At 61.0% G+C, this 18,438-nt stretch overlaps 1 protein-coding gene across 2 annotated transcripts in view; it reads right to left on the bottom strand.

The window, feature by feature from the left end:
* Positions 1-326: 326 nt before the first annotated feature.
* Positions 327-18,438, bottom strand: part of COL4A2 (collagen type IV alpha 2 chain) — a 157,970-nt gene continuing 139,858 nt past the window's right edge. For both annotated transcript variants that reach the window (XM_027973787.2, XM_027973788.3), the window contains 19 exons: positions 18,188-18,349; positions 17,392-17,562; positions 16,574-16,717; positions 15,203-15,325; positions 14,809-14,990; positions 14,100-14,163; positions 13,836-13,910; positions 11,931-12,038; positions 11,245-11,352; positions 10,265-10,336; positions 8,735-8,860; positions 6,584-6,700; positions 5,752-5,913; positions 5,536-5,634; positions 5,214-5,360; positions 4,991-5,107; positions 3,698-3,889; positions 3,088-3,374; positions 327-1,367 (listed from right to left, as the gene is read on the bottom strand). In XM_027973787.2, coding sequence (XP_027829588.1) covers positions 1,110-1,367; positions 3,088-3,374; positions 3,698-3,889; positions 4,991-5,107; positions 5,214-5,360; positions 5,536-5,634; positions 5,752-5,913; positions 6,584-6,700; positions 8,735-8,860; positions 10,265-10,336; positions 11,245-11,352; positions 11,931-12,038; positions 13,836-13,910; positions 14,100-14,163; positions 14,809-14,990; positions 15,203-15,325; positions 16,574-16,717; positions 17,392-17,562; positions 18,188-18,349 — 2,714 coding nt within the window. In that variant the 3' untranslated portion in view covers positions 327-1,109. The remainder of the gene's footprint in view (positions 1,368-3,087; positions 3,375-3,697; positions 3,890-4,990; positions 5,108-5,213; positions 5,361-5,535; positions 5,635-5,751; positions 5,914-6,583; positions 6,701-8,734; positions 8,861-10,264; positions 10,337-11,244; positions 11,353-11,930; positions 12,039-13,835; positions 13,911-14,099; positions 14,164-14,808; positions 14,991-15,202; positions 15,326-16,573; positions 16,718-17,391; positions 17,563-18,187; positions 18,350-18,438) is intronic.

Genomic DNA, 18,438 nt, shown 5'->3' with positions numbered 1-18,438 from the left:
AAATGTGTCTTGGAGATTTGATTTACGGGATTTGACTTGGGACGTTACGCCAGGGCGGGCTGAATGACTTTGGAAGTCTGTTTAGAGGCACCTCCCTCCTAACCCCTGTGAGCGCAGGTTGAGAGTGTTTTCTGTAAACATCACCACACTGTAAGCACAAATACAGTTCCCTGAGAAACCAATGAGGATACCACAGGCTTCGGTTCAGTCGGCTGAAACCCGGAAAAAGCAGCAGCGCATTGTGGAGCTGGGCTGGGATGCAGGGTTTGGGGTTCAGCGCAAATGTCGTGCCCTCCGAACTTGAGAAAATCAGGCAGACAACAACGTGGGGTATAAAAATGTTGGAAAGTAACTTTTATTCTGGGCTGGTTACAGAGGCAGCAGTAGTCACAGCGGTACAGTTCAGCGCACAGAACGCGGGGTGTGGATCTTCAGGCCAGCCCGGGGCGGCGGGGGCGTCTCTGCCGGCCGCACGGAGCCTGCCGGCTCGCCGCGGGTGGCGCGAAGGTCTGGAAGGACGTGGTGGGAAGCGTGCCGCCGGGGCGCCAACAGCAGCGGCTTTTCGGACACGAGGAGGTGCAGTCGGCCCTCCCGGGGGACGAGGAGCCTTCCCGTCACCGGCGGAGTGCGGCATCCTGGGGCTCAGAGAGCCGGGCCGGCCCACCCCCCGGGGCCCGCGGGCTGAGCTGCCTCATCCGTCCACACCCCCCTTAAGTGAGTTCAGAAAATGGGTGAACAGCGGTGGCTGAGAGCGCGGTGAGTACATGGGGCGTCGCAGGACGTCAGCGACACCGAGCGCGGAGCGGTCCTGGACGGCCTGAGCGGGAGGCGAAGGGCCTCCCATGCTGGGGGGGCAGGGTGTCCTGCAGACCTGCAGGGCGCAGGCAGCGCCTGCGGGGGACAAGGGCCTATCTTGTCCAAATGCTGGTGCTGAATTCCTTTGGTAACCTTTTTCTCTTTTTGGTTTGTTTTTTAAAGAAAAAAAATGCAGTCAATTTAGGGGTCGGCGTCCTGAGGTAATAAGTTAAGAATAAGCACCAAAGTGGCCCCGGACAGCGCGCGGCCTGGGGAAGGGGCGTGCCCGGCGGGCGTGCCCGGCCGGCCGGCGCTCACAGGTTCTTCATGCACACCTGGCAGCGGCTGATGTGCGTGCGGATGAGGCCGGCCTTGAGCGTGTCGGCAGAGGGCGTGCCCTGGAAGTTCTGCTCCGGGATGGTGGTCAGCCAGAAGCTGTACTTGTTGGCGTAGTAGTGGCACGTGCCGCGGGCCCCGTTGCACTCGATGAAGGGCGTGGCGCGGAAGTCCTCCAGGCAGCTGCCCGGCGACACCAGCGACTGGCCGCCTCCTTCATCACCGGCGGCCGTGTGCTGCGCGGGGGGAGCGGGCGGAAGAGATGCCAACACGTTAGCTTGTTTTTTTCTTCCAAGGAAAAATAAAACAAGGTCCTACTGTAGAGCACAGGGAACTTTGTACAATATTCTGTGATAAACCATCGTGGAAAATAGTGTGTGTATGTGTGTGTGACCGATGCTTTCCAACTGTGGCGCTGGAGAAGGCTCTCGAGAGCCTCTTGGACTGCAAGGAGATCAAACCAGTCCATCCCAAACGAGATCAACCCTGAATACTCATTGGAAGGACTGATGCTGAAGCTCCAGTCCTTTGGCCACCTGATGTGAAGAGCCTACACACTGGAAAAGACCCTGATGCTGGGAAAGATTGAGGGCAAGAGGAGAAGGGGACGACAGAGGATGAGATGGTTGGATGGCATCACCGACTCAATGGACATGAGTTTGAGTGAGCTCTGGGAGATGATGAAGGACAGGAGAAGCCTGATCCTATGTGAACCCGTGGACTGTAGCCTGCCAGGCTCTTCTGTCCATGGGATTCTCCAGGCCACAGCACTGGAATGAGTTACCACTCCCTTCTCCATGGGATTTTCCCAACCCAGGGGTTGACCTGGCGTCTCTTATGTCTCCTGCACCGCTGGGGGATCCTGAGCACCAGCACCCGTGTGCTTCTCCCTCCTCTGACACGGCTCACGATGTAATGCTCATAAGAGCTGTCTGACTTTCAGGATACAGTGCAAGCATTCCCATGACAAAGATGCTCCTTTCTCATTTCATGATGGGAGTTAAAACATAGAGGGTCCAGCGCTTCCTCCTCTGTGCCCCAGGGGCAAACGGGGGCTGCTCCATCTGTCCCCAGGTCCCCCGACAGGAGGAGTCCCTCAAGGTAGAACGTTGCCTGTCCCTGCACAGAACCTAGTGATCCTGTTGCTTCAAATGACTGCAGCAGTAATCCCTTAAAAATGTTAAAAAAAAATCAACTCTTGTTTACCTTTTCCTTCCTTTCCTAGATTCCAGGGTTTTTTCCCTATTGTTTTGACAAGATTAGCAAACAATGTATAATAAAGTGAAGTCACTCAGTCATGTCTGACTCTTTGCGACCCCACGGACTCTAGCCTATCAGGCTCCTCTGTCCATGGGATTTTCCAGGCAATAGTACTGGAGTGGGTTGCCATTTCCTTCTCCAGGGGATCTTCCCGACCCAGGGATTGAACCCGGGTCTCCCACATTGTAGACAGACGCTTAACCGTCTGAGCCACCAGGGAAGTCAAATTTATAAATATATATATATATATATATAATGTGATTGACATAGTTTATGAAGTGTTTAACATGTTGGGTATCCTGTCAATACAATGGGAGTTACAACAGTCATAATAAATACAAATGGAACCCAAGACCCAGCCTCCCCTCTGGACTTTCCTTTCTCCCTGTGGTAGCGGAGTAAACAGGCAAATTGTAAGGAATGCTGTCGCGATAGCCAAATTGTCATCATTAGGCTTGTGAAAAGGCCTGGTGGCAACCTACTGTGCCCCACCTGGATGGGGCAGCCCCAGGCCAAACACGGCTGGATTAGCAACGTGCAGGCTCGTGCATTCCCTGGGCCAGCTGCCTTTGTGCAGTGCCCAACCTGAACAACTGCCCCGATCAGTCTTAAAACGGCCACAAGGCGGTGGGGGAGAGGACCTCGACTTTGACCTGGGTCCGTGCTCCCGAGTCACAGCAGGTGCGCAGCACGTACCATGAGGAAGGAGTATCCGATCCACAAGCTGCGCCACCCGGCTGGGCAGTGGGGAATGGAGACGTCTTGGCTGTGGACTGCGATGGCAACGGCCGGGGCCTCGCACACGGAGCAGCGGCTGATGTAGGGCCGGATGTCCTCCTCGGCCACGGGCATCATGGGGAGAGGGGCGGTGGTGGACAGCCAGTAGGACTTGTCGTTACGGCTGGCATAGTAGCAGATGTCGCCGGGGTTGCAGTACAGGAAGGGCATGGTGCTGAACCGTGCCAGGCAGGAGCCCGCCAGCCCTGCGGAGGGAGGTGGCTGAGTGTGCGGGGAGGAGGGGTCCCGGGTGCCCCGCCCGCTCAGGGCCTGGCCACGCCCCCGCCACCGGAAGAGCTCAGCGTGCACGAGGCGGGGTAGGGGGCAAGCTCGGGCTCTCCGATCCCCTGGGGGGCTTCCACTGGCGCTTCCACCCTGCCCTTACAGAGGGCCCTGGACACAGGGCAGTGCCCACGTCCCGACCCTGGGTTTGGAGCATCTGGGTGCCTTCCGAGGACTCAGGAAGTGACTGTGGCCGCTGAGTCCTGCCACCCGCGGTGGGGCTGGCCGGCTGGCGGGCGGTACCTACCCAGGTCCTGGTTGTGGGCCTTCTCCTGGCCCTCGAAGTAGAGCAGGCTGTACCCGCTCCAGAGCTTGTTCATGCCGACAGGGCACATGGGCTCCTTCTCGGTCTGGCTGTGCTTCACCAGGAGGTACCCGATGCTGATGCTTCGGCCAGGCATGCCGGGCAGGCCGGGGCTTCCGGGGCGGCCCGGCTCCCCTGCGCGAGACAGAGAGGCTGCCTTGCAGCTGCCGCTCGGACCGCAGCCCACGTGCTGGCGGCGCGCACGGTGACATTCAGGTCCCCAAGGCTGGGTCAGTGGCTCTGCCCTTGGGGACTGAAAGCCTCCTGGCGAGGACTTACCCTCACTTAGTCCCCCCTCCCTGTTCAGGAACGTGGAATGGCTATCATGAAGGGGCTAGACAGGGGACCGTGGACTCAGAGGCCCCATGAGCCGACCCCCGGGCACCTCCTTCCGAGTGGGAACTGAAGCGTCTGTCAGCGTGCAGGGGCCCAGGGGCGCTGCGGACCATCCCTGCCCGCGTCGTCTATGCCAGGCTGCAGGGCTCCCTGCTCGACCTTCGGGGAGCGGCCATTCCTGGGGTTAGAAACCCGACTCCCCACGTGTCCACTCAGGGCTCCAATTCTTCCCGACACTGCAGAACGGCCGATCCGCCCCCTCGCCCCGACGCCCCTCCCCAGCGCCCACCATGCGTGTCTCAGGTGGTGCCTCCCCGCGCGTCACAGGCTCTCCTGCTCGAGCGGCGTGATGTGGACAGTTGCTGGGGTCTGGGTGTGACCGACCACGCAGCCGCTCTCCCGTGCACCACACTCACGTCACTGGCTCAGCCCGAGTGCACGTGAGTTACAGCCAATCCCAGGACTTTTTCTTTTTGCATGAATGGCTATTACTTCTGGCCCATCCCATCCTGTATACATGCAGATAATGTTTAGAAGTCGACGATAAAAGGCTTCACAGCGGTGCCTGTGATGTGATCGGCCACTTGTAGTGTATTGTCAGCTCTCGAGAGCTCAGGAATCCTGTCTCTCAGAGTACGTCTCCTGCTCCCTTCTCTGAGCCACCTCCTGATGCCTCAGGGGAAGGAAGGAGGCCAGCCTGTGCCGGGGACCCCATGCCACGTGCTCTACCGGGGGCAGGGGTCATGGGGTGAGCCCTGATAACTCGGGAGCTGGACTCGGGGGCAGCCCCTCATCGCTGCTCATCTCGGGGCTCATCTGACCCCTCCCTGAGCTCCGTGGTCCACCTGTCAGCCCCACGGTGGAGCTGAGGCACCTCCCTGCCCCCTGCCCATCACTCACCTTCAAAGCCCACCGGTCCCTGCAGCCCCACAGGCCCCTGGTCTCCACGGAATCCGGGAACGGCTGACACGCCGCCTCGTCCCTGGGGCCCGGCCTTGCCCTGCACCCCGCGGAAACCTGCAGGGCCGCGGGACACGGGTGAGTGCCGAGGGCAGAGACAGGCGGAAACAGAGCCGGTAGAGCCCCCCAGCCCCTGCCCAGCGACCCCCAGCCGGGCTCCCACCTGGTTCTCCGGGGGGACCCTGCGGCCCCATCTCCCCCTGAGCCCCTGGGGGGCCTCTCCTGCCCTGTGGACCCACTGGGCCCCGCTCGACCGCGATCCTCTGGGGGATTCCTGCGATGCCTGGAGCCCCCACGGCACCAGGGGCACCTGGAAGGGAGGAGAAAGGTCAGGCGAGGCGTGAGAACCACCGCTCTGATCTTGACTCAGGCGTGGACCCCTCTCCAGCCTCCCGGAGCCGCCTTGCTCTGCAGAGACAGCCCCTCCAGCACCCCTGTCCCCCACGCCCCGGTGACCTCGAGGTGTCCCCCCGAGACCCACTCACCTGGGAGTCCGCGGTCTCCTTTGGGTCCCCTGGGGCCTCGGTCGCCTGGGCTCCCGGTGGGGCCTATGTTGCCCATGAATCCTGGCTCCCCTTTGGGCCCTTCAGGACAAGCAGGGCATTGAGAATACGCGGGCCTGGTGCAGGGGGATCTCCAACCATCTCTGACCAGCGTCCCGGAGAGAAGCCTCCCTCCTCCCGGGACACCACCCATGTTACCTTTTTCTCCTGGGAGCCCGAACACGCCAGGCCGGCCCTGGGGCCCAGGGTCGCCGACCCATCCTTTAATCCCGGGGTTTCCGGGCGTTCCTGGACTCCCCTCATCACCTTTGCTTCCGGGAAGAGCTGCAGGCCCGGGCGGCCCCGGGGGCCCTCGATAACCTGCCGGCGTCAGTCGGGAAGAGAGGCAAGTGAGCACTCAAAGGCAAGGTCACCCCTGGGGGATGGGCTTCTGCAAGTGTGTAACCCTGGGGGGCTAGCTTTGCTTTTCATTGTGCTAAAATATGCTAAGGTAAGTCTACCATTTAAACCACCTTGGAGTGCACCCGTGCGGAGGCCTGCAGCTGTCACCACCGCCCTTCCCTGCACGCGCTCATCTTCCAGCTGAAGCTCTGTCCTCACTGAACACGCTCCTCCCCACGCCCCAGCCCTGGCCCCTGGCATCCACGTTCTGACGCTATAACTTGGCTCCTCGGTGCTCAGTCGTGTCTGACTCTGCAACCCCGTGGACTCTAGCCCACCAGCTCCTCCATCCACGGGATTCTCCAGGTGGGAATACTGGAGTGGGTTGCCACTTCCTGCTCTAGGAATCTTCCTGACCCAGGGATCCAACCTGCGTCTATCTCTGTATTGACAGGTGGGTTCCTTACCACTGCTTTACCTGGGAAAGCCCATCGATTCCTCTAGGGAACCCTCCCGGGCCTTCCTTCCTGCCTGGCCTGTCTCCCTCAGAATCACGTCCTCAAGGGGGAATCGGAGGTGTCCCCTGCCTGCAGTGACCAGGCTTCTATGCCCAGAGGTTCTGGCCCCACAGGGTGTGAGCCCCGCTCACCTTCCAGGCCGAATATCCCGGGTGCGCCGATGTCTCCCGGTGACCCAGAGATGTTGGAGGGAGGGGTGATGCCTGGAAAGCCCTGAAGTCCAGGACTCCCGATTGGGCCTCGCTCCCCTGGGAGGGAAACGGAAGTTCATCAGAGCCAGCGCCCAGCTCTCCATCCTGGGTTACCCCCTCTCCATGCCCACAGCAGGCTCTTGCCCACACGCCCGCCAGCCCTCTCCCACTGCCTGCGGGGCCCGTGGCCCTGCTTCTGCTGCAAGGCTGCCCTCTCCAGCACACCTCCTGCTCAGGGGCCAGCTGCCGGGACCACCTGAGGGGGATGCCCGGCCCCACCTGGTGGGCATCGGCCGAGAGTAGCCCTGGGGGCCCAGCGAGCACCCGTGCTGGGAGGACCCAAAGCGGGTGGCGCGGCCACTCCTGTCCTCCCCGAGCCGCCCCCCAGGATCCCGGGCTCCAGCTGGACGTCCAGCATCCTGGGTGGGTCCATCCTCCTGGCCCAAGCAGCTGAACTGGCATCTCACCTCCTCACTGGGGTTCACTGGTGGCCCCAGGCAGCCCCACGGGGCTCCTGGATAAGCAGGAGGGGGGCTCCCCTAATGTCTGTCTAGGGCCTTTTCTGCCTGTCTGTGCTTTTTGAGGGCGACCTGGCTGTTTCGACTGGCCCCCAGACTTCACACTGAAGCGTGGTCCAGAGTTTCAGGAAGACTGAGACGTGCCTCCTGGAGGAAACCCTGTGTGATGGGACCGTCCCGGGGCTGAGCTATGGGGCAGGTGTCCGTGCTGCTGAACTGGGCCTGGACCCCAGCCCCGAGTGGGGCCGCCTGAGCCCCAGCAGCCCCTTGGATTCACGGTGCGGGCCCTCCGGCTGGCCCCCCTCCTCCCCCTGCCTTCAGATCAAGGCCGGGGCTTGGGTACCAGGGGATTCTGGGGTTCAGATCAAGGCCGGGGCTCGGGTACCAGAGGATTCTGGGGTTCAGATCAAGGCTGGGGCTCGGGTACTAGCGGATACTGGGGTTCAGATCAAGGCTGGGGCTCGGGTACCAGGGGATTCTGGGGTTCAGATTCAAGGCCGGGGCTTGGGTACCAGGGGATTCTGGGGTTCAGATCAAGGCTGGGGCTTGGGTACCAGGGGATTCTGGGGTTCAGATTCAAGGCCGGGGCTTGGGTACCAGGGGATTCTGGGGTTCAGATCAAGGCTGGGGCTTGGGTACCAGCGGATACTGGGGTTCAGATCAAGGCCGGGGCTCGGGTACCAGCGGATACTGGGGTTTCTGCTTAGTGCAAGTGGAGGGGACGTCACAGGCCCAGGGGAGAATCAGATGATGGGGTCTCTGGGATACCCACCCCCCCACCCATCGGAAGTCGGTGTCACTGGCCTCCTCAGGGCCTGCCTTCCCCTTTGAGGGGCCGATGGTTCTAGTTTCAGGGGTAATTCTGACCTGAGCACCAGCTCTCAGGCCCAGGTCTTGGAGGCCCAGGTGTGATGACCTGTCAGGTCCCGCACCCTTGCTGGCTCGACAGGCAGCGCCTGGCTCCAGGCTGCCTCGGATGAGACACTGGGCTGAGCCGGGGCTGGGGCAGGGCGGGGGGCAAGGAGGGCCCAGGTGTCAGAAAACAAAGCCCGCTGGGTGACGCCGCACAGCTGGGAGCCCTCCGCTCGAGATGCCGGATGTAGTCGAGTCCCCACGCCCCCTGTCAGTTTAGGTCCAGCCTGGTGGCTGGCGGCCGGGCTGGGTGGGGGTCTCGTTCTCAGCAGCTGAGACCACCTCTCCCTGGCCTGCTCCTGCTGCACTCCAGGCCAGCACATGGGCAGGGCTCGGCTGCAATGCCCTCGCTCAGTCATCTCCCCAGCACCCCTGTGCACACGTGGCGGGTGGGGCCCCTCACCTGCTGCCCTGGGGGCCCCACAGGGATGCAGCCTGATCTTATCCTTCCTCCAAGGGCGGGGCAGTCAACAGTTAACCCCGATGGAATAAGATTGCGATGGGGTATATGAACCGTGGAACACCAATGGGAGGTTTGCAACAGGGAACTCTCCCCAGAGAAGTCAGCACCTGGCCTGCTCCGACCGCTCATCTCTCAGACTCACGGGCACCACGGTGGGTTCTGGGGGTGCAGACGGTGATGCTGGGGTGCGGGCCTCACCTGGGGCTCCACGCTCGCCCTTCTGTCCTGGGGCTCCTGTGGGGCCTGGAAGGGTGTTGGCCTCCCCTGGGTCACCCTTGTCCCCAGCAGGGCCTGGGAATCCGGGGTCCCCGTGGACGTCTGCACCTGCAGCCGGGTGAACAGATGACATCAGTGTCTTAGGACCAGGCAGAGTCCGTTCTCACGAGAGGAAGGGGAGACTCGGAAACAAGAGCAGCCCATGACAGCGTGGAGACCTCTGCCTCCTAGCAGCCTCGATGCCCCCGAGCCCAGACTCAGAAGGGACCCTGGGTATCGAAGCCGAGCCTTTCACTTCATAGGGGGATCTCTGAGGCCCCTCAGAAAAGGTTCAGATCCCAAGATGCAGACGGTCCTGAGCTGGGACCTGCCCAGGGTCCCCAGGCTCCTGGCTGGGGCTCCGGATGCTACGTCCGAGGCGTGACAGGGAAGCAGTGTTTAAAACCTGCTCTGCTCACACATCAGGAGCTCAAAGCAGTGGGTGGCAGGAAAGAGCAACATAACCTGGGTGTTTAAACTGGAATTGAAACCTTAATTGAAAGATGAGTGTGTGCGACTGTATATACAGTGGTGCACACCCAAATTCACCACGGACACACCTGGCTACATCAAACCGCTATAAAGACGGCAGTCTGAAAGCAGCCGTAGGACTATGCGAGATTCGTTCCTCTTTTGTTTGCATGTACTTTTTAAAAACTTTTCTCCGCTCAACATAAGTAACTTTTATGATCTGAAAAGAAAACCATAAAAGTTTAAAAAAAGATATATTAATCGTACACTTTACAAGTATCACTAGTCCAGGGAATACATTTTAAAAATGAAGTGATGACCGAGCACTAAGATTTAAGATGAAAGGAACTAAAATTAAAGAAACGTCTGGGAAGCGGCCGAGAGTTTTGCACATCCAAGCATAAAAAGGAGGCTTCAAGCAGAAAGGGGATTCCATTCCCCGAGGAACAGAGCCGCACGCGATGGTGCTTGGAGGTCACAGAAGCGGGAGCCGTGCGAACCTCAGTCCCTGGCTTTCGGAGACGATGGGCTGTGTCTCCTTCAGGCAGCCCCCGCCCACCCCCTGTACACCAACCACCGCTGTGAATGCAATTGTCTTGTCCGAACCCAAACCCACGTGTTGACTCCTAAGGCCCCATGTGGTGGGATCTGGTGGAGGCCCTTGGAGAGGTGATCAGGGTTAGAGGAGGCCCCTAGGGTGGGCCCCCGACAAGAAGAGACACCCAAGGGCTTGTCTCCACAGCGTCAGGACAGAGAAGAGCCGAGAACACGGTCCTCGCCCGGATCCCCCGCGCCGGCAGCCCCCACCCCGGACCTCCAGGCTCAGAGCTGTGAGGAGCCCCGCTGCTGTGTAAGCCACCTGGTCTGTGCAGCAGCTGGCGGGACCAAGTCCCCGCAGCCTCAGGGACAGGCCGTCCAGCTCTCTGAGCCCCCTACCACCCCAAGTCCCCGATGGCCCCCCAGGGGCCCCCCACTGCTGGGCGTGGCCTCGGGCCTCCCTACCTGGGGATCCGGGGAAGCCTTTGTTGCCTGGCAAACCGTGCAATCCGCTAATGCCTCGGAGGCCGGGCAGACCTGTGGGGGAGCCTCAGGGTTAGTTCTCGGGAGAGCAGAGAAAGACCCCCCAATGCAGCCAGATGCTTCAATTTGCTGTGGGAGGGTCGTCCACCCAGCGTGTTCAGGGTCGGTCGCTCAGCCGTGTCCAGCTCTTTGCGACCCCGTGGACTTGCAGCCCACCAGGCTCCTCCATCCATGGAATTCTCTAGGCGAGAATACTGTAGAGGGCTGCCATGCTCTTCTCCAGGGGATCTTCCCCACCCAGGGATGGAACCTGGGTCTCCCACATTGCAGGCGGATTCTTTACCATCTGAGCCCCCACGGGAGCCCCTGGTGTGTTCAAAGGGGGGACCACCAGGAAGCAGCTCAGCAAATACTGGGACGTGTCAGTCAGTCCCTCCCACGTCACCCGAGAGAAACATTAGCTTGAAAGCTGTCTTCCTGGAATCTTTTCACAGGCTCTTCACTGCCAGGGTGGGGGCTGGGCAGCTGTGGTGTTTCTTTCCGACACGCGGGTCACTGTGTGTGAAAGCTGTGCCAGGAAGCCGTGGCCTGGCACTGCACCTATCCCCCCGGATTTCTGAGATCAGCCTCTCTACAGCAGGACGTGGGACCCAGGCCACAGCTCCTCTTGTGATGGGGGCAGTGAATGGGGGGTCAGGGTGCGCCCCCCGAACTGGACATGCGAGCGGCCGAGGGCGTGTCCCCTGAGCAGGGCTGTCCAGGCCAGGCCTTGGAGCCCCCAGGCCCTTCAAGGGCAACACGGGTCCCGGTCCCATGGGCACCCTTGCTGCTAGCCCCACGCCGGCACTGCCTGGGTGCTGACTGAGGGTCACCCTGAGGCCTCCCAGCAGGTTTGTACTTAGCCTTCTGGGGAGGAAACACCTCTCCGCAAGCATGGTGTCTGGGAAGGGGGCTCGTCTTACCTGGTAAGCCTGGGTTCCCCGGCCAGCCAGAGTCTCCTTTGATGCCGGGCGCTCCGGCCCGTCCCGGGTCTCCCTGAGGCCCCTGGAGCCCTGTGAGTCCTGGAAAGCCTGGGGGACAGACACATCCTTCAGGGGGGACGCAGGCGCCCCGAGGCCTCCTGGCCTCCAGCTAAGGGGCTAGGCGGGCAAGGACCAGCATCCCCTCCACGTGGCCTTGCTGGTGTGAGCACAGCCTGGCCAACAGAGGAGCTCGTGTGTGCACGTGCTCGTTCTCGGGTCCACACGGGAGCCTGGGCAGAGCCCAGAGACCCTGCGCGGGCCAGCCTCCCTGTGGTCACGAATGCTGGGCAACAGCGAGCACAACAGCAGCAAGGAAAAACACAAAAGGAATTTGCTCTCGTAACTCGGGCCCTCTGACAAACTCTGCAACTCAGACGCCAAAAGGGGGCCGTCACAGGAGCTGTCTGGGCACGTACAGAGAGACAGACGGACACACAGACACGGCCGTCAGTGCCGCGGGTCCTGCACAGCCGGGCTGTGTGCATGTGGGGATGGACGCGCGGGGGCAGCTGCTGGCTGTGACTGCAGGGGACGAGTGGATAGGCAGAACCGGCCAGCCTTGTTCTGGGCCCTCGGAGACCACAGGCTCAGCGTACCAGGAGGGTGCTGTGACCGCCGCACCTTACCTTTTTGCCCTTGGAATCCAGGGGGTCCCTGGACTCCAGCCAGGCCGGTGATCCCCGGAAAGCCGACATCACCCTCAGTGCCTCTCTCGCCGAGGAATCCCTTTTGACCTGGAACCACAGATGCGCTGCTTGGAACGATCAAACTACAGTTGCCGTGCAGTTGGGGCTTAAGGTGTGTGGAGTTCAGGGGCGCCTGGTAAAGTCTCGTGGGATCAGGGGTGCGGGTAAAGGCCCGTGGGGTCAGGGTGCAGGTAAACGCCCGTGGGGTCGGGGGTGAGGGTTGAGGCTTGTGGGGTCGGGGGTGCCTGGAAAAGGACGCTGCCTCCCCGTGGGTGCTCCCCTTGTGCGTGGGGATGCAGATCCCGCTGCGTGCCTCCCTCGGCCCGCGGCGCCCCCTCAGCCTGATACCCCGCCCCGCGCTGTGCCTTTGGGCTGCACAGCTTTGTGAGGCCAGGACGCCGTGGACAGGACAGGGTGCCGCCTCGAGCCCAGGCCACACATGCGCCTCTGCTCTCTGTCTCCGCTCTGCAGGAAGCCAGCTGCCTCGTTGTGAGGACACTGAGCAGCCCCGGAGAGGCCCTCCTGCCAAGACCACCCTGGCCCCGGATCGTCCAGCCCAGTCCAGCCTTCAGGTGAGGCGGCCCTGCCGACCTCGTGATAGAGTCTCATGAGACCCACCCTGTTCCTGAATTCCTGGCCTCGGAAATGGTCAGCGTACAGCTGCCGTGGTGCTCTGAGCCACAGGGTTTGGTGCCTTGGTGGGTGGCAGCAGATGGCTCATCTGAGAGGCAAATCCCTCATCTGAGCAGTGGATCCCTCATCTTAGTAGATCCCTCATCTGAGCATCAGATCTCTCATCTGAGCGGCGGATCCCTCATCTGAGAGCCTGCTGATGTGTGCAGTGCTGGGGAATCTGGGGAGTTAGTCAAGCAGGAGATGTTTGAGCCTCTCAGGTCGGGATCACACCTGAAATCTGCCCTTTAAATGAACTCCTTGGGCAAAGCTGCTCATTGGCAGACTTAGATTCTGGGCCACACATTTTGGTGTTTCTGGGACGCTGATTAATCCTTTCGGATGGGAGATCCAGCCAGCCTGAGGCATCCCGTGTCTGGGACGAGAGCATCGGGAGGCCGAAAGATGGGTCCACAAGAGTCCAGAGGAGCGCGGAGGTGGGGCTGCCTGGCTCTAAGTGTCCCTTAGGATCTGACCCCAGCTAGACAGACCACCCCTTCCCATCCTGAAGCTCATTCTCATTAAAGAACCAGCTCAGCACCCTCTTTGTTGGTCAATCACGCGAACAGACTCCTTCACTCTGAGCATTCCTAGGAGCACTTGGCCGGGGATCGGGGGGTGTCTCCTGAGATAGAAACCCAGGAAGAAGCATCTAGCCCAAGTCCCTTGGGATGTGACCACCGGCAGGAATTCTGACCTTGAACTTCAGGGATGCTTACAGAGGGGGCGTGACACCCCCTGACGTCCATAGGCTGGGGGGGGGGGGTGCCTTCCTTGTTGTCTCACTCAGGAGAGGGGTCTGACTCCCACTTCCTTTTCCTCTAGACCCTTCACTGCTTGCAGGGCCTCTGGCCATTGCATCATCTGCTTTGTGCATCACCATCCCAGGAGCCCAGGCTCAGGCGGTACACTTTAGCAGCTGCAGCTACTCCCACCACCAAGCGCTGCTTCTCGCCATCTTCCCTTTCAGGGAGATACAGGCTTCCTGACGTCCTCACACTCAATGTAATAAAAAATCCCACTCCTTGCATGTTGGGCTTGGAGACCTCAGACCATCCCTACAACGTGGTCCGTGGGCTCCGTAGGTAATGGCATGGTGCGCAAGCCTGCTTACGGTGACTGCCAAGGAGGGGCAGGGCTGTGGAGCATGGGGAAGGCGGACGGCTCGGGTACCTGGTATTCCGGTGGTGCCCCGCTCCCCCTTCAGGCCAGGGCTCCCGGGCAGATCTATCGTGTCTCCGATGTCGCCTGTCAGGTACGAAAAAGATGGCTGAGGTCAGGGCTCCTGAGGTTACTTTTGTAACTTCTATGGTGCTACAATCTGAATACGAATGATTTGCTTCTAAATGACTAAGAGCACCTGTGGGCCCACCGTCCCCACGCTGCCCAGGGTGCTCTGGATCGGGGGTGGCCTGTTTTTTTCCCAGCAACACTCACCGAAGTCACCGGTTTCGCCAACCTCGCCGAAGAGGCCTGCTCTCCCGGGAGCACCCTTGTCACCCTGGAGCAAAGTCAAACAGGAAACCATCTCACAGGCTGTTCACGAGGTCTGCAGTTTTGAAGGGTGAGCATACCCAGCTATTGTGCTAAAACCAGTTCTCAAGGTGTTTTTATGCCATCATTTTGTAGAAAAGTCCCCAAGTTTTCCAGTGTAATATAGTAACAGCAGATGGTCCACACACTTGTTCTTACTAAACTGCAAAGTAGTGGCAACAGCGGTTTTCTTTTTGGCCGTACCCTGCGTGGCGTGTGGGGTCTTGGTTCCCCGACCAGGGATCAAACCCGCAGCCCCTGCAGGGCAAGGTGGAGTCTGCACCGTGGGACCGTCAGAGAAGCCCCAACAGCGGCGGTTTTATTGCAATTAATAACGTCAGTAACACAGTGACGGCAGTGGGCACAATCAGGACTGCACCCTGCCCTCCGCCAGGCTGACCCGGGCGAATGTGCCGGACCCCGACTCAGGAGCCCACTGCAGCCTCAGAGCAGCCCTGCGAGGCGGGCCCCGTTATCTCCCCACGTTTGAGAGGCGCAGAGATTTTCCCAGAGGCTCTCAGCTCCTAAGTGAGATGTCAGCCCCACGCTGTGGACCGCAGTGCTCGGGCCAGCAGGCCTTGGGGAGAGGTGCTCCCAGGAGGTGTCTACTTACCCTACTGCCTGTGAAGCCCTGGAACCCCATGACTCCGGGGGAGCCGGGCACGCCAGGGAACCCCGGGGAGCCGGGCACGCCGGGGACGCCAGTGTCTCCTTTGACTCCTTTGATGTGGCCAGGTCTCCCGGGCAGCCCCGGGATTCCTGACAGCCCAGGGATGCCTGGCATTCCGGGAAGGCCTGCAGGAAGAGGGGCGTGACGTGCTGGGGACCCTACTCTGCTCCCCCGCCTCCGGGAACCGCTCCAGCCCCTCGGGCAGACCTAAGGTGTCGGGAGGGCTGCAAAGCATGGATGTGGGCACAGGGGCACCCCTGCTGTGCCCTCAGACAGATCGGGGCCAGGCAAGCAGGGGACCCCAGGCCGCCAGCTCCAAGGTTGGGTGGGGTCTCACCTTTCAGGCCCAGGTATCCTTTCAGTCCCATGGGGCCTTCGTCTCCCTTCTCTCCTTTGATGTCTTTCATTCCGGGCAGGATGATGGGGGGCGGTCCTGGGGGTCCAGGGTCTCCTCGGCTGCCTGGAAGGGAATAGAATGAGGTCACCGCCTGGACCTCCGAGGCAGGCATTAGCACCCACGTCGGAAAGGCCACTCGGCTGCGTTGGCCTTCCTTTCTGCAGAGCCTGGGTCCTGCTGGGTTGAGCCCCGGGTGGCAAGGCTCCCCTGAGACTGTGAGCTGGGGACCCAGGTGATGGGAAACCCTATCCTCCCCACCACCACTGACTTCAGAACATCTCCACCCCCCCAGAGAACTCTGCACCCACAAGCGGTCCCCGCCTCTGTCTCCCCTCTCTCAGCAACTGAAACCACTGACTCCCTTCCTGTCTCTGTGGATCAGCCTGTTCTGGACATTTCAACACACGGAAGCAGGTGATTGGCACAGTGTTTTCAAGTTGCATCCGCGGTGTCGCAGTATGTGTCTGAGCCTAATCTTCTTCGCAGGTGAATAGCATTCCTCCATACGGCTAGGCCACGTTTTCTTTATCTGTGGTGGTTGTCAGAGGTGTTTCTGGCTGGGGCTACTGTGTGAAGCATTCTGCCGTGAAATTTGTGCACGAGTTTCTGTGTGGACCTGTTCTCAGCTCTCATCCAGGAGTGCACACCGGGAAGATTTGCCAGGTATCTCTGTCTTTCTAAGGCACCACCAGCTTCACCAGCCTGGCCGCACCAGGTGAGGATTCCCCCAGTGGGGTCTGAGGCTCCAGGTCTTTGCATCCCCGTCCACGCTTGTTAATAATAACTCAGTAATTTTAACGACGGTGATGACACTTTCAGAACAAGGGTGTCTGAACAAACGTCATGGAAACACAGCTTGTTGGGAACACTCTTCCTCAATGCGCGCCTCCCACGGGGTGGGCCTGGGGCTTGGTTCAGCCTCGCTCCTGGGGGTCACCGTCTCCCCACTGGGGTGGGCCCGGGGCGTGGTCCAGGCTCCCTCCTGGGGGTCACCGACTCTGCATGGAGTGGACCTCTCCACCTGGACTGCCGTGTCCTTCTTTCACCAAAGGTGCTTCCTGCCCTTCAGAACATGCCCGGGGTGCATTTCTCAGGATGTTTTGGTTCTTAAAGCTGGGTCAGCCTGGTTCTCAAGTGTCCTTCGGCTCGGGGCACTCCCTTATTCCACGGCCAGTGCGCCGTGGCCAGGATCAAGTCCCTGGAGCTAGTTTCTTCTGTAATGGTGTCTACTGTGTGGGTTCCTGGGACACTGTTCTGAGCAGTGTCGGCCCTGCTGAAAGTGAATCTTAGTCTGGCTGAGAGGGGACATACCTTTCACACCCGGCTCACCAGCCAGGCCCTTCAGCCCCGGAATGCCGAAAAACCCTGCCTCTCCTTTGATTCCCGGGAGCCCGGGTCTGCCCTTGAGGCCGAGCATGCCTTCGAAGCCGTCCATCCCGGGGGAGCCCCTGGCCCCTACAGAGAGAACAAGAAACGCCCTGGGTTAGGCACAGATGGTCAGCGCAGTGGCAGCCCCTCTGTGACTTGTGTGAGGAGGCGCTGAGACTCTCAACCTCAGTAAGGTTTCTCAGTAGGGTTTCTCAGCACGTCCTAAGGGGACCTTCTGTGCCGTGAGGGCAGAGTCAGCCTGTGGGCCACTGGGGACCAGACGCAAGGCCAATGCAAGTGGACAAAAAGGAGGAAACTGGAAGTCACTGCACCGTGGTCTTTCTACTGGGTTAGAAAGAGGTCCCGGGAGTCAGCCTGGTGCCAGCACTGCAAAGGCCAGAAAACAGAGCTGGCGCCCCCGCCTCAGTCAAGGGCCAGAGGCCCTGCCTCACGCTCCAGCAGGGAGGTCTAGGCTGGGGACCCAGTGCTTCTCTTTGCTGGGGTGTCTGTTCAGCAGCCAGCCTCCGGACCTGAATCCCGCCTCTCAGGGGAGTCCCCCTCGAAGGTAGTGAGGCCCGCTCCTCAGACACCGCCCCCCCGCACCGTGGTAAGTAGACACACTGGGCACAGCGGTCACAGCTAGCCTGGGCAGCGTCCGCAGTCCCCAGGGCCCAGAGCCGCTGGGCACTGCAAGGTGGGACCCCCACCCCGCGGGGCTGCCCCCGCCCCCAGGCAGGCCTGTGGCCGTGCTCTGCGCTCACCTTTCAGTCCCGGGGTACCAGGCATTCCAGACACTCCTTTAAATCCCGGGAGTCCAGGGTGACCTCTCTCTCCCTGCTGCCCAGGGTCGCCTCTGTCCCCAGAGCCGCCCTTCCTGCCCACGGGGCCAGGGACGCCAGTGTCCCCCGGCTCCCCTCTGTCTCCAGGCAGACCTGTCAGGAGGGGGAGGGACATAATGCAGGATGAACTGGCCGCACAGAGGGAACTCCTCTCAGGATACCTTGGAGACCTCGGTTGTAACAGCTCTTGGTTAGAAAAACATCTGGGAAAGATGCTGGGAAGTGTGACCTCAGAGGTGAGTGTCAAGGTGTGAGTGGTGCACCCTCCTGTCTGGTGACACGTGTGTCCTGAACCTGTTACGGGCTGGACTGTGTCCAGCACACACGTCCCAGCCCCAGACCGCGGGATGTGACAGCATTCAGAGCTGGCCTTCAGAGAGGGGGCCGAGGTCAATTAAACGAGGTTGCAAGGATGACCCTAAGCCAGGATGACGGGCGTCCTTATAGAAAGAAGAGATGAGGATGCCGGCACAGGAGGTGTCCCTGTGAGGGCGTGGGGAGAAGCTGGCCGGCCGCCCACCATGGAGACGGGGCCTGGGAGGGACCAGCCAGGCCGCCACCGTGACCGTGGGCTACCAGCCTCCGACTGTGGAATGATGAACTCCTGTTCCGAGCTGGGCCATGTGCGGCGCTTTCAGAGCCCCGGTGGCTCTGCAGGGCGGGCTCCCTAGGGCACACCCAAGCCCTCCCTCCGCTAGATGGGAGCGCGGGTCCTTACCTTCAAAGCCGGGGGCGCCCGGGGGCCCCAGGGGCCCCTCCCGGCCAGGCGCTCCTGGGAAGCCGTGCTGTCCTGGCGCTCCTGGCAGTCCCGGCTGGCCCGAGAATCCCGGGGAGCCTGGCTGGCCCTTCTGGCCTGGCATCCCTGGCATGCCCTGGCTTCCTGCGGGAGGGGAGATGAGACCGTGAAGCCAGCCCCGCGTGGCTCACTGCAGGGGACAGCTGCTCCTCAGCGCTGTCCTGTAACAACAG

Source organism: Ovis aries, chromosome 10, assembly GCF_016772045.2.
Source record: "Ovis aries strain OAR_USU_Benz2616 breed Rambouillet chromosome 10, ARS-UI_Ramb_v3.0, whole genome shotgun sequence".
Taxonomy (NCBI): domain Eukaryota; kingdom Metazoa; phylum Chordata; class Mammalia; order Artiodactyla; family Bovidae; genus Ovis; species Ovis aries.
This window is presented reverse-complemented; position numbering and strand designations above follow the sequence as displayed.